Source organism: Chiloscyllium punctatum, chromosome 2 (assembly GCF_047496795.1).
Source record: "Chiloscyllium punctatum isolate Juve2018m chromosome 2, sChiPun1.3, whole genome shotgun sequence".
Lineage (NCBI taxonomy): Eukaryota > Metazoa > Chordata > Chondrichthyes > Orectolobiformes > Hemiscylliidae > Chiloscyllium > Chiloscyllium punctatum.
In genome coordinates this window covers 88,245,377-88,261,123 of record NC_092740.1, presented here as the reverse complement: position 1 = coordinate 88,261,123, position 15,747 = coordinate 88,245,377, and the positions used below count along the sequence as shown (strand labels likewise).

The window sequence follows — 15,747 nt, the reverse complement described above, 5'->3', positions numbered from 1 at the left end:
AAGGAAGTAAAGAGCCACAGTTTTATTTGTTCTTTTGTTTTCTGTGGCACTTTATCAAATGCTTTCTGGAAATCTAACTGAAGTACTTCCCTTTATCTATATCAAGTGTTCCTTTCTCAAGGAAATCCAATAGATTGGTTGAAGATGATTTCCCTTTCACAAAATCACAGTGGCTCTGCCTGACTATCTTCTACAACATGTTTAATCCCTTCAAATAGCATCCCAATGATGCCTGGCTAACTACCCTATAATTTCCTGCTTTCTGTAACTTTCTGAATAAATGAGTTATATTTGTTATTATACAAGCTAATTAGACATTCCCCTAATCAAGGGAGTTTCGGAAAATTAAAAACAATGTGTCAACTATCTCACTAACCACTTGCTTTGAGACTCTAGGATGAAGCCCACCAGGACTTGTCAGCCTGCAGCTTCAACAACTTATTTGGTATCATATCTCTGGTGATTCTAATTAGAAACTTGTTGAAGTCAAACATTACCTGGATATAGGTTTGCTTGCTGAGCTGGAAGGTTCATTTTCAGACGTTGCATCACCATACTAGGTAACATCTTCAGTGAGCTTCCGAATGAAACACAGGTGGTGTAGCCCGCTTTCTATTTATATATTTGAGTCTCCTGTGGTGACATCATTTCCTGTTCTTTTTCTTAGGGGCGGTAAATGGGATCCAAGTCAATGTGTTTGTTGATAGAGTTCCAGTTGGAACGCCATGCTTCTAGGAATTCCCGTGCACGTGTCTGTTTGTCTTGTCCTAAGATAGATGTGTTGTCCCAGTCAAAGTGGTGTCCTTCCTCATCTGTATGTAAGGATATTTGTGCAATTTCCTCCTCCAGTGAACTGTTCAATTGTCCACTACAATTCACAACTGGATGTGGTAGGACTGCAGAGTTTAGATCTGATCCATTGGTTGTGGGATTGCTTAGCTCTGCCTATCATTTGTTGCTTATGCGGTTTGGTATGCAGGTAGTCCTGGTTGGTAGTTTCACTAGGTTGACACCTCATTTATAAGCATGTCTGGTGCTGCTCTAGCATCCCCTCCTGCACTCTCTATTGAACCAAGGATGATTTCCTAACTTGATGGTAATGGTTAAGGAAACATGGCATTCCAATCGGAACTCTATCAACAAGCACATTGACTCAGATCCCATTTACCACCCCCTGAAAAAAAGAACAGGCAATGACATCACTGCCCCTAGGAAACTCAAGCAGATAAATAGAAAGCGGGCTACACCACCACTGCTTCATTCAGAACCCCACTTAAGATGTCACCTAGTATGGTGACGAAACATCTGAAAACGAATCTTCCGGCTCAGCAAGCAAACCTACATCCAGAACCTCAACCTGAGCTACAAATCTTCTCTACAGAATGCTATGCATTGCAATTGGAAAGTACTTTATACATTGATCATTTTTAAATGCAAAATAGCAATTACACAAATAGATATGCGTCAATGGTATCATACATACGAGTTGCAGCATTCTGTTTGTGTAGTCAGTTTTGTTCAGTTTCATCTGGATTTGAAATTGTAACTTGAAACACAACAGCAGCTTTAAAACAGTTAAAAAACAAGAACTGCTATGATTTACCATCATGCCTTTACCTGTACATCCCTATTTTGGTGTGACGAATCTAGGTGAAAATTCCTGTTAATAATAAGATCAATACCATCAATTACTAATCCTGTAACCAAATTTACTTAACACACCAATTTCAAATTAACTAATCAATAGCAAATCATCTATATCTCTTCTGAAACCAGTTCTTTCAGCCATGGAGACTAGCAAGTCAGCATGTCCTACTTAATCAACCAGTTTTTTTTAAAATGGAAAAAGCCTAGAAATCAAATATTAATAGCCAATGAGCTGTCACCAACTACTCCTATCTGATATCCAGAGGTGTGTATATTTGCAGTAATTATTTGACAATGATCCTTTTGCAAAATGCTGTGCTTAACATCAAAACATGAAGTGTTGATCCTAATGAGATCAGCTAACTAAATGCAGGCCAGGTGGTGATCATGAATCCTTAAAGTTTGTACAACTTAGTAGGACTGTATATATTTCCTTCATCTGCAAAATAACTTTCTTAATAGCTGTAAATATATGTTGTGACATAATTCAAAACATAACTGCTTAATACTAGACAAACTTCAATGGTAAGCTTTGATAATGTGATAATGTGTCTGACATAGAAATATGAATCACAGCTATATCTCAATATGTGAACAAGTACTACAGCAGTAGTAATGAATCCACTTGTAAAATTCCATTACAATACACAGATGGAAAGACCAGTTGATGGAACAATTCCCATTCCTCGTTAGCTGGTATTTGAGGTGGTGTACATTTCCACACGAAAACTTTGTTACTCAAATAAAAGCAGGATGTTTGGTATAATCTCTCTAATACTGAATCTATTTGTTACACTTCTACTGAAGAAAGATGGACTAAAGGCATCAGCCTTGTTTTCTTCACCTTGATACTTCTTATTTACATTTTCAAAAACTGTCTCCCTAATTCAAAGTAAAAAGAACCATCTCACCTTTTTGAGATAAAATACTCAGAACCCCTAGTGGTCTGATTCTCCTCATCAACATTCAAAAAAGAATCTTCATGACTGTTCTGAGCAATCACTCCCTTATTACATTAGAAGGAACATATTCTCTTTGCACTACTGTTATTGTTTCAGCATCTACCTCCATTCCTTCTTAGACATTCCTCCTACCATAATTAATTTTCCATTTAACTTTTAGCAATTGGATTTGGTATGTCCAATCTTATTTACAAAGGAAGCGTGTTATTTTCTTTATGTCATTCTTTAGTTCCAGGTTTTCTCCTTTATGACTCCAGTATCCTCCTTAATGGAAACTCATCACCACCTTCTCAAGGGCAACAAATACTGGTACAGCCAGCAATATCCAAATTCCATGAATGGTTATGCAACATTCAACTTTCTGCAGAATTCCACTCTAGCCCCTTATGCATTATCCACCCACTAAGCAGTTGTGCCTTTACTCATCCAGGTCCTACACTCTCCAATCTTCTCCCTAAACCTCTGTCCCTCCACATCTTTTGTAGACACTACTTAAAACTCAACTCTAGGATAATGATTTGTGTACCCTTAATTTTTTTTTTGGACTTTAACTATTTTAGTTTTAGTTTATTTTAATGCTAAGAGGTGTTGGGAAGTTTTGTCTACATTAAAAAGCACAATATTAATGCAATTTATTGTTGCATGTCTGGCAAATTGGGTAACCCAAGTCTCCTTAGTGTTAATACTGGTTATCCAAAGTGACAAAAGCTCTGATGTCTTAGCAAAAAACTCAAATTGAGTATGAGATTTTTTTTTAAGATCCAGATCATCGGGGTAACTATTGAAAGGAACAGAAATAAAAGATGAGAAAAATCTAATTTCCATTGATTTAACTTGAGGACTAGGCAAAAGTGAGGACCGCAGAAGCTGGAGATTAGAGTAGTGCTGGAAATGCACAGCAGGTCAGGTAGCATCCGAGGAGCAGGAAAATTGACGTTTTGGGCAGGAGTCTTTCATCGTTCCTGATGAAGGGCTCCTGCCCGAAACGTCAAGTTTCCTGCTCCTCAGATGCTGCCTGACCAGCTATGCATTTCAAGCACCATTCAAATCTTGATTCTAACTTGAGGACTGTCCATTGTCCATACAACTAAGCACTAACCAAACGCACAAACATATGGAACATCATCTAATCTGATAAAGCTCAAGGAATTTTGTTTTGAGGATCTAATACAAACGAGAAAAAGACCATAAAAATGAAGGTACATTTTGAAAAAGTTACCTGAATCGGTTAGCACGTGCAGCAGTACGCCACGGTACATACCCCTCTGAACCTGGTGGCAGTGGTTCTGGGTTAAAATCTGAAGAACTAGGAGCTCTTTTCTTGCCATTCTCTGTAAACGTCTTTGTACCTAAAGTGACAGATAACATTTACAATTTGTCGAGCAACTGAATTTTACTGGCATGCCTAACAAAGCAATGTCATTATGTAAACAAATCACATTAATGAATTAGTACTCCTTTACTCCAAATGGGAGCTAAATTCAAAGGGCAGATAGATTGGAGATTGGACTAAAATATTGTGCTCTGATTCTGGGACCACATGATTTATAGATTTGATTCTACATTCTAATTCTCTACCAATACAGGAAAGGAAGTGTTACTAGTTTTGAAGATGTTTAATTGTGAATTTTTATGTAGTGAAACTTTAAGCCCATTTGGTTGTTAATGTGTTTCAAATTTGCACCTTTCTCCATGTATCATATCATTTTGATATATTATCGTCACAAAGCTGGTTTCTTTTTTTCTAAAAGCTGTTCCTTTTCTCAAGGATACTGTGTTCTTGGTTTCTTTCAGAGGGGTAATAAACCGCTCTCGGTGTCAATTAGTCTGGTTTGGTACAGAGATTAAAGGGTATTGAAAGGCCTTTTTGTTTAGATGTAAATAGATGAGACTTCAGGCCAAAGTGGTCACGTTTTAGAAGTGACCTGTATAATGAAAGGGGAGTGGTCAGCTCCGTGGCTGAGCAGTTTAATTCAGTCCAGAACTAGTTGGGAGTTGAACAGTGAGCTGTGTGTAAACAAACTCTCTCTCTCTGTGCCCTTCGAACTTTAACCTGTAAGCATCTGTTCCATTCATTTATACTGGTTTCTAAGGAGGTTTGTTTATTGGGACTGTTGTGTGTATTCGGAACAGCATAACTAAGTCTAGTTTGGATAAAAGGAGTTCTGTAGAGGTTTTTTTTAAAATTCCCTACAGTATGAAACAGGCCCTTCGGCCCAACAAGTCCACACCACCCTCTGAAGAGTAACCCACCCAGACCCATTCCTTTACTCTATACTTACTCCTGACTACTTCATTTAACAGTATAGGCAATTTAGCACAGCCAATTCACCTGGCCTGCACAGCTTTGGAGTGTAGGATGAAACCGGAGCACCCGAAGGAAACTCATGCAGACACGGGGAGAATGTGCAAACTCCACACAGACAAGGAGGGGAAATCGAACCCAGATTCTTGGCACTGTGAGGCAGCAGTGCTAACCACTGAGCCACCGTGCCACTGTTCTTTGTGTTTCATAGTGTAATTTTGTGAATACATTTTTTTTGTCTGTTTTACCTGGTAGTCAACCTTGCTAACTTACTCTGGGTAATTTTCGTTGTACACTCACCGAAACAAATTGCAAAGTTATGGTCTGGGCTACCTGTTTAACAATGTTTTGAATGGTCTGGCCTCGTCCAAAACATTATTTTCTCCCATATTTATTAAATATTTTCCTCTATTTGTCGTCAACTATAAATTTAAACCAAAAGAAATATAAGATTTAAATTCATAGAAAATTATCATAGAAAGTGGTTTCGTGATTTAGCTATTACCAGATGTAAGATAGCCTGCTCCCTGGTTGGCTCCACAGCATATTGCTCTCGGAAGCTATCCCTAATGCACTTTATGATTCCATTGTTGAAGCAACCCTTTCCAATTTGAGTAACTCAACTAAATGAAGATTAAAGTAACCCATAATTATTGTTCGGTTCTTTTTACACGCTCACATTATTTATAGCCTTTCCTACAGAGTGGCTACAGTTTAGTACTGTACACTACTCCTGCCAAGGTCTTTTCTCCCTTGCTGATTTTTATCTTCGGCCAAGTGGACTCTACATCATCCAAGCCAAGATCATCTCTTGCAACTGTCCTCATTTGATTATTTATTAATAATGCCACCCAACCACCTTCCTATCTTTTCAAAAAGTCAACTATCCTTGAATGTTACATTTCCAGTTTTGCAATCATGTTTCCATAATGGCTATGAGATATTCATTTACGTCGACTTGTGCTACCTTACTTCAAATGCTTCACGCATTAAGATATAAAACCTTTAAATTTGTTCCCTTATTGAAATTCTCTATACTTTTATGGTTTCTTGGTACAATATCATATTCACAAATTCTATCCCTACCTTTTATGGTAACAATCAGCCCCAACACAAACCTGCAATCATACCTTCTCCTTTACCTTTGATTTTTTAATTTTTCCATGCACTGAACCCATCTCCCAAATTATTTAGTTTAAAGTCCTATTTACATTGTAAATCTATTACTCTTCAAATGAAGGTAACATCTGGATTTGGAATGAAATAAACTGGCAACAGTCATCTCATACTTATATCAAATATGAATAAGATGAGAAAGCAAATTCAGAAAGACAAAGATAATTCATGCATAAAATGCTGAAAAAATCCTCTAGGTTCTTTGCAGACCTACCTGTCTATCTACAGAATAAATTATCACTAATGATTCTATGGGCATTTAATTTCTGAGCTTTTGGGCAATTCCTCTGCTCAAGCACATAGATACATATTTGGAGTTCTTGCTTAACAAACTCTGATAGTCATCAATCAGGCAGGAAAGAAACAAACAAAATTCAGCTTCAGAACAACAGAAACAGCAGCAAACAAGTAAACCTCTGATCTTATAACTGTCAAGGGAACCACCTTGCTATTGAGTATTCACAATAGGTTTAACTTGGATACTGCACCGTAGCCAGGACATTATTGTTCAATGAAGAAGGAAATTTTGCTAAATAGGATTGTTTTACAGGTAACTGTAAGAAATATTGCATTCAACTGCTAGACTGCAATCACTAATATTTAATGGAAAAGAATACCACAAATGCAACAACTACCACCACATACTATTTCCTTACCACAATACTTCCATATAACTGCAGCATTAAAAGAAACAGAAATAATTTCAATAACATTAAGCTCTGAAAAAACAGCATGCATCAACTTACATCTACTCATATGCTGATTAATTCTGGATGCATAAAAGCTAGTAAAGACGTCCAAACATACATAAGAGTGAAACCAAATTTAGCATTCACATTGAGAAAAGAGAGGGCTTTCCAGAGACCAACAATTTTAGTTATATATTTGACATATTTTTATGTGACAGAAATTCAGAAATTTTTGTGCACAGTCCAGGAAAATGCAGCCAACAATAGAGTCATAGTCATAGAGGTGTGCAGCATGGAAACAGACCCTTCGGTGAAGACAAAAGGAACTTGTTTCCTTAAAATGAAGAGAAGTTTACAAACAGGTCTGGCAGCTTCCGTGGACGGAAAGCAAAGTTAAGGTTGCAAGTCCAGGGACCCTTCCCCAAAATAATTTCCTGAGTTTTCTCAGCAATTTCTGATTTTGCCTTTGTTTCTGATTTCCAGCATCCTCAGTTATTTGTTTTTCAGTGTTTAACTCACTACCATCTGTCTTTCTCATATGCCCACCTTGAAGATGTTCTGCACTTCTCTCCAAAACAATTTCAGTTCTAATCTATTTTCTTATTCACTTGTCATTATTTTCAATGTTGCTCTTGATATTTGACAGGGTATTTATCAAAACTCGCTTCCACAGCTACATCACATTTCTCAGTCTCACATCCCATATGGATTCCAAGTTAAATTTCATTCTTCATGTTTTGAATCCACCCAGGGTTGCAGGTATCTCCATAATGTACAATGCTTCTCAGTCAGCTGCCGTTGCTGTATTCTGAATCTATACTCAGTGCCGTATATCGCGACATGCACATTCTTGACCCCTCAATCTGCAGAAGGATCACTAACCTCAAAACATTAAGTCTGCTTTCTCTCCATAAATGCTGTTAGACCTGCTAAGTTTTTCCAGCAATTTATGTTGAACAATGTATTTGTGTACTATTGCACCTTCAGCACTTTAAAACTTGCTTATATTGCACCTTTAAAACATCAAGACATTGCAAGACAAAAATAATGTTTTTTATAAATTGGATTGATGTAACTAAAACCTTGGCTGAAGAGATGGGCTTTGAGAAGTCAAGACTAAGAGGTAAGGCACTTAAACTAGGTCAAATGAAGAATCTGAACCAGTCATTCACAAGAATAATCTTTTCCTTGTCAAAAAGACTGGTGTAGCGATGATCTCTGAAGTATTTGCTCGACATGAATGCCACAGAAATGGAGATGTTGGAAGGTTCTGCCACGAAAAGTTGAAAGGTGACACACTAAATGCCAGCTTCAGGAAATAAAAGGCATCAGAAGTGGCACTTGTTTTGAATATATTGCAGTGCTGGGTGCAGTGATGTGCAAAATATCTGTAAGATACCGATGAACATTGTTAGAGGGACACTCATCCATCACACTCCTCACTTGAACCATGCAGGTAGTGGACAGGCTTTAGGGGAATCAGGAGGTGAGACACTCACTATAGGATTCCTAGCCTCTCACCTGCTCTTCTAACAACCATATTTACTTGGATAATACATTTTAGTTTCTGGTCAATTTAACTCCCAAGATGTTGACATTGGGGGATTCAGTGATGGTAATGCCACTGCATGCCAAGGGGTGATCATTTGATTGTCTCTTATTGAAGATGATAATTGCCTGAAATTTGTTTGGCTTAATGTTACTTGCCACTTTTCAGCCCAAGCCTGGAAATTGTCCAGGTGATGCTGCATTTGGACATGGATAGCTTTGGTATCTGAGAAATTGTGAACAGTGCTGAAAGTTACACAGTCATCAGCAACTTACCAGTTTCAGATCTTATGATGAAGGGAATGTCATTGTTGAAGCTGTTAATAATGGTTGGGCCCCAGATACTACTCTGGGGAACACCTGCAGAGATGTCTGGAACTGGGATGACGGACCTCCAACAATTGCAATCATCTTGCTATGCACCAGGTAAGATACCAACCAGCGGAAAATTTTACCAGTTTTGCTTGGGCTCCTTGATGCAACAACCAGTCAAATGCATCTTCGATTTCAAGGGCAGTTATTCTCACTTCACTTCTGGAATCCAACTCTTTTGTCCATGTTTGAACCAAGGCTATAATGAGGTCAGGAGATGAGTGCCCCGGCGGAACCCAAGCCAAGTATCAGTGAGCACGTTATTGTTAAGCAAGTGCTGCTTGATAGCACTGTTAATGATACTTTGCATCACTTTACTGATCATCTGTAGTGATCATGGTGGCCGTTATGGGGGACTTTAACTTCGCCAACATTGACTGGAAATGCTATAACTATAGTACGTCGGATGGATCAGTTTTTGTCCAATGTGTGCAGGACGGCTTCCTGACACAATATGTCAAAGAGCCGACAAGAGGGGAGGCCATACTGGATCTAGTACTTGGTAATGAACCAGGCCAGGTATTTGATTTCGTGGTAGGTGAGCACTTTAGAAAGAGTAACCATAATTCGACTATGTTTAGTTTAACGATGGAAAGGGTTAGGTACATGCCACAGGGCAGGAGTTATAGATGGGGGAAGGGCAATTATAATGCAATTTGTCAAGACTTAGGAGACATAGAATGGGGTAGCAAAATGCAGGGAATGGGAACAATCAAAATGTGGAGCTAGTTTAGGGAACAGATATTGCATGTCCTTGATAGGTATGTCCCTGTCAGTTAGGGAGGAACTGAGAAGGTAAGGGAACCGTGGTTGACGAAAGCAATGGTATCTCTTGTTAAGCAGAAGAGAGAGGCTTATGTGACGTTGAGACGAGATGGTTCAGATGAGGCAATGGAGAGTTATAAATTAGCTAGGAAAGATTTAAAGAGAGAGTTAAGAAGAGCAAGGAGTGGACATGAGCAGTATTTAGCAGGTAGAATAAAGAAGAACATTAAAGCTTTCTATACGAATGTGAGGAATAAAAGGATGACTAGGGTAGGAATAGGGCCAGTCAAAGACAGAAATGGGAAGTTATGTGTGAACCCTGTGGAGATTGGAGAGGTGCTAAGCGAATATTTCTCATCTGTTTTCACACAGGAAAAGGAGAATATTGTTGAGGAGGAGACGAAGATACAGGCTACTAGACTAGAAAGGATTGAGGTTAGATTAGATTAGATTAGATTAGATTAGATTAGTTACAGTGTGGAAACAGGCCCTTCGGCCCAACAAGTCCACACCGCCCCGCCGAAGCGTAACCCACCCATACCCCTACATCTACATCTACCACTTACCTAACACTACGGGCAATTTAGCATGGCCAATTCACCTGACCTGCACATCTTTGGACTGTGGGAGGAAACCGGAGCACCCGGAGGAAACCCACGCAGACACGGGGAGAACGTGCAAACTCCACACAGTCAGTCAGTCAATTCTAGAAGGTGTGAAAGTAGATATGTACCCTGGGCTGGATGGGATTTATCTAAGGATTCTCTGGGAAGCTATGGAGAAGATGGCGGAGCCTTTGGCCTTGATCTTTATGAGTTGTCATTGTCTACAGGTTTAGTACTCGAGGACTGGAGGATTGCAAATGTTGCGCCCTTATTCAAGAAGAATGGTAGAGATGACCTATGTAATTACAGACCTGTGAGCCTTACGTCTGTTCTAGGAAAAGTTTTGGAAAGGATTATAAGAGATAGGATTTATAATCATCTAGCAAGCGACAATTTGATTGGAGATAGTCAACATGGTTTCGTCAAGGGCAGGTCATGTCTCACAAACCTCTGAGTTTTTTGAGAAGGTGACCAAGCATGTGGATGAGGGTAGGACAGTTGAGGTGGTGTACATGGACTTAACTAAAGCCTTTGGTAAGGTTTCACATGGTAGGCTTTTGGAGAAAATGCGGAGGCATGGGATTGAGGGAGATTTAGCAGTTTGGATTAGAAAGTGGCTTTCTGTAAAAAGGCAGCAAGCAGTGGTTGATGGAAAATATTCAGCCTGGGGTTCAATTGTTAGTGGTGTGCCACAATGATTCGTTTTGGGACTACTGCTGTTTGTCATTTTTGTAAATGACTTGGATGCAGACATACTTGGATGGCTTAGTAATTTTGCATCTAACTCCACTAAAGCCGGTGGAGTGTTGGGCAGTGTGGAAGAATGTTGCAGGTTGCAAGGGGACTTTGATAAACTGCAGAATTGGGCTGAGAGGGGGCAAATGAAGTTCAATGCAGATAAATGTGAGGTGATTCACTTTGGGAAGAATAACAGGAAGGCAGAATACTGCGTCAATGGAAAGATTCTTGGTTGTGTGGATGTGCAGAGGGATCTTGATGTCCATGTACATAGATGCCTGAAAGTTGCCACTCAGGTTGATAGTGCCATTAAGAAGGCATACCATGTGTGAGGTTTTATTAGTAGAGGAATTGAGTTCCGGAGCAGTGATGTCATGCTGCAACTTGACAAAGCATTAGTGCGGCCTCAATTAGAATACTGTGTACAGTTCTGGTCGCCCCATTACAGGAAGGATGTGGAAGCTTTGGAAAAGATGCAGAGGATGTTGCCTGGTCTGGAGGGAAGGCCTTACAAGGAAAGGCTGAGGAACTTGGGTCTGTTCTCATTGGAGAGAGAGTGGCTTAGAGGGGATTTAATAGAGACATACAAGATGATCAGAGGATTGGATCGAGTGAACAGTGAGAGTCTTTTTTTCCGAGGATGACGACGTCAGTTTACACAAGGGGGCATAGCTGCAAATTGAGGGGTGATAGATTTAAGACAGATGTCAGAGGCAGGTTCTTTAACCAGAGAGTGGAAAGAGCGTGGAATGCCCTGCCTGCCAATGTAGTTAACTCAGCCACATTAGGGGCACTTCAACAGTCCTTAGATAAGCATATGGATGATAATAGGATAGTGTAGGGGGGTGGGCTTAGATTAGTTCACAATTCGGCGTAACACTGAGGGCCCAAGGGCCTGTTTTGCACTGTATTATTATAGAGTCATAGAGATGTACAGCACGGAAACAGACCCTTCGGTCCATGCCGACCAGATATCCCAACCCAATCTAGTCCCACCTGCCAGCATCCTGCCCATATCCCTCCAAACCCTTCCTATTCATATACTCATCCAAATGCCTTTTGTATGTTACAATTGTACCAGCCTCCACCACTTCCTCTGGCAGCTCATTCCATACACACATCACCCTCTGCGTGAAAACGTTGCCCCTTAGGGCTCTTTTATATCTTTCTCCTCTCACCCTAAACCTATACCCTCTAGTTCTGGACATCTCCCATCCCAGAGAAAAGTCTTTGTCTACTTATCTTATCCATGCCCTCAATTTTGTAAACCTCTATAAGGTCATCCCTCAACCTCCAACGCTCCAGGGAAAACAGCCCCAGCCTGTTCAGCCTCTCCCTACAGCTCAAATCCTCCAACCCTGGCAACATCCTTGTAAATCTTTTCTGAATTCTCCTGCTCCTCAGATGCTGCCTGGCCTGCTGTGGTTTTCCAGAACCACATTTTTTAACTCTAGTACTCCAGCATCTGCAGTCCTCACTTTGTCCTAACCTTCTTCACTGTCCACTACACTTCTATGTTCTACGTAGACTGACTAGACAGTATTAACAGTTATTAGATAGTATTCTACATACTTTTCAACGTTTTTGCCATTTCTTCATGTCTCATACAATTTATCCCATTTCTGCTTCTAAGGGACTAATGTTTATTTTAACTAAGTTTTTATACATGCAAAAGTTCTTAAAATCCGTTTTATGTACGCCTGACTAGTCTGCTCTTGTATTTTTTTTTATTAACAACATTTAGGTGGCCCTTTATAAGTTTATAGAACTCTCCCAATCTTCAGACTTGTTACTATTCTCTGCAATCTTGTCAACATCCTTTAATTTATGATTATCCTTAACAGTCTTTAATTAACTACTGCTCTGAACTTCTTGAGTGAGTCATTTTCGATGGAAAATATTCTTGATGAACATTCAAAATATTGCTTGGAATGTTTTTCATTATTTGTTTATCGCAATCCTTTTAATCTATTTACCTAATCAACAATTACCAGTTCTCCCCTTACAAGTGTATTTTCCATTAAATTTAAGATCCTTTTTTGTGATCAGCGTATGTCATTTTCAAGTTTAACACAGAATTAGATTATGAAAAAAAATTCCCAGTGGATCTTTTACTCTGAGTTTACAAAGTAGCCTTGACTTTTTAGAATTAAAACATTAGAATTAAAATTCCAATATTGACAATATTAGAATTAAAACAGCTTTATAATTGTTTCATTCCATGATATATTGTTCCAGGAAATTATCCAAGGAGCAGGAGAATCAACATTCGGGCATAAACAGAAGGGATTATGCCCGAAACGTCGATTCTCCTGCATTCCTGAAGAAGGGCTTATGCCCGAAACGTCGAATCTCCTGTTCCTTGGATGCTGCCTGACCTGCTGCGCTTTTCCAGCAACACCTTTTTCAGCTCTGATCTCCAGCATCCGCAGTCCTCACTTTCTCTAGGAAATTATCACGTTCTACAAACATATTTTTTAGATTGTTCCTTTAATTTTCTTGCCTATTTAATTGTCCCACTCTATGTAAAAATTAAAAGCCCCAAAGTTATTGCACTGTTTTTGTTATAAGCCCCAATAATTTATCCAAGGAGCAGGAGAATTGACATTGCTGATGTTAACTAACAGGATAACTACTGTTAAAAGGCCTCTAACATTTTTTTCCCATGAATGATTTCTGACTCTATCTACTCCTGGTGTCTACCATGTCTACCCATATTAATTCTATTTCATGCTAAGTCCAAAATCCTTTCTTAATAATGTTTTATATCATTCATCACTATAATCTCTGCATTCTGTCTGATTCTTTGACATATTGTGTACCTGAGTGTTTGTTTCCCGACTTTGGTCACAATACACCTCATTTCCATTGTCCCATTATGTACAAAGCAGGAGCAGTTCTCTATATTGTTATTCACCTTACAATGATTCCATCAGAAACTAGTACAGTCAGTCATTTGTAGTGCTGGCACACTAGTCTCAGTATATCCAACTTTATTTGTTTATTGTATTTCACAATTACTGAAAGTTATAAAATCTTGGCATTTTATTTTAATTTTTTTTACTGAGATTATAAGAGATAATGTTAAAAATTTAGGACACTATATAAATATCTAATATTTAACAAAGAACTAGCTAAAGTACATAAAGTAGATTGCTTGAAAAGGTCCAAAGTCAATGTATTTGAAGAATTGGCAGAGCTGGGGAGTTATCTGGATGACTTTTCTTTTGACTGTTTCTTTTACCTCTACTTTCTGTTTTTAATCCTGTCTTTTGTATGCTAAGATGGTGCTGGAGATTGGAGGTTTTGGACACTTTTCACTGTACTCCTGTACCCAAGTACATATGATGATAAAAATCAAAACATAAAAATATAAATTCTTGATTCAAACAGAATCAATCGCAGAACTGTAAGGATGCAAAAAGAGGTCATTTGGCCCACCATCATGCTGACACCAGTTCTTCAAACAAGCATCGTTACCTAGAGCCAATTTCTTGCTTTTTCCCATTATCCCTGCACAGTATTTCTATCCAAATTATCATCTAATACCTTCTCGAATACCTTAATTGAACCTGTCTCCACCACAATACCAGTCAGTGGATTCCATGCTCTAACTAGTCACTGAATGACATTTTTTTTTCCCCCTCACATCATCTTTGTTTCTTTTAGAGAACAGTCTGAACTTCTTCAATGTACTCTCATAACTGAAGTTTCTCATTCCTGGAACCATTCTTGAAAATTGGCACACTTACCAATGATTCATATCTTTCCCATAATGTGGTGCTCACAACTATGGCAAAACTCCACCTGAGGTCTAACAAGTGTGTTGTGGATGTAGATTTGATTGCTGAGCTGTACAAGTTCAGCATTACCTCCCTAATTTCCTACTTTAAACCTCTATCAATAAAGCAGAGAACATTGCATGCTTTAGTTACTGCTCTCTCCACTTGACACTTCAATATTCCAGCCTATGTTAGTGCTGCAAATGTCCAATCTCACAATCTTGGAAATGAGGTACTGAACACATTCACAAGTGTCTGTCATTGTACCTTTAACATAGATTAAAGAAAAAAAACATTAACTATATTACACTGGGCAAAAGCTGTTGGAAAGATTTCAATACAAGCACTAGAGAAGGACTCAAATACAATACTATTTTTATCCCAACAGTATACTGACAAACACCAAAACTTATTTACCATTATTCCCACACTGAAACGTCTTGCTCACTTTGGCATATTTGTAACCAGTTTTCTTTTGAGAAATTTCTGCATATTCACTGGATGCTTTTTCATCAGCTGGTATCTCTCTCCAAAATTTCCAAAATAATGTACGAACTAAATTCACTATTACTTAAATTTCAGAGCAAACATCTCTGAAACTTGGTTTTCAGCAGTCCTGAGGAGATTAATACACTCTTGTCTCCATACACTGATGCATGTACATATACACACACACACATTCCCTTCTGGATTCTTGTGCGTGTTTCGGTCACTGGGCAACAGCACAGTTTATATGTGCTCAATAATGACTAAATAAAAAACAAATGAAAGAACTGGGGATGCTGTATCAGCAACAAAAATAGAAATTACTGGAAAAGCTCAGCAGGTCTGGCAGGATCAGAGAAGAGAAATCAGAGTTAACGTTGCAGGTCTGGTGACCCCCTTCCTCAGAACCAAAAAGTATAATGACTAAAAATCCTTCTGTATAAGTACTGTCCATATTAATGTTATACTTTATGTATTATTTGCAAAAGAAACATCATTACCTATACGAATAGTTGCTTTTCCTTTCAAACCATGTCTCAACTTCACAGTTTTTCTTCTTTGTTTTTGTTTAGCAGGGTCTCTAGAAGACGTTAGTGTTAGCCATTTGTACTGTTGTGAAATAAAAGAGGAACAGCATGACAAATGCTGACATTACCTGTAATAGTTACAAAA

General features: G+C 38.7%; 1 protein-coding gene across 3 annotated transcripts in view; it reads right to left on the bottom strand.

Annotated features, from left to right (window-relative positions):
* LOC140486332 (phosphoserine aminotransferase-like) overlaps window positions 1-15,747 on the bottom strand; it is a 168,693-nt gene that overhangs the window by 104,441 nt on the left and 48,505 nt on the right. Inside the window, exons 9-12 of one of the 3 annotated variants that reach the window (XM_072585318.1) lie at window positions 15,576-15,684; window positions 6,747-6,764; window positions 3,829-3,958; window positions 1,618-1,660 (exon numbers count right to left, since the gene is read on the bottom strand). In XM_072585318.1, coding sequence (XP_072441419.1) covers window positions 1,618-1,660; window positions 3,829-3,958; window positions 6,747-6,764; window positions 15,576-15,684 — 300 coding nt within the window. Of the gene's footprint in view, window positions 1-1,603; window positions 1,661-3,828; window positions 3,959-6,746; window positions 6,765-15,575; window positions 15,685-15,747 lie in introns of all 3 variants that reach the window. The other 2 variants (XM_072585328.1, XM_072585336.1) reach the window with 2 other exon arrangements.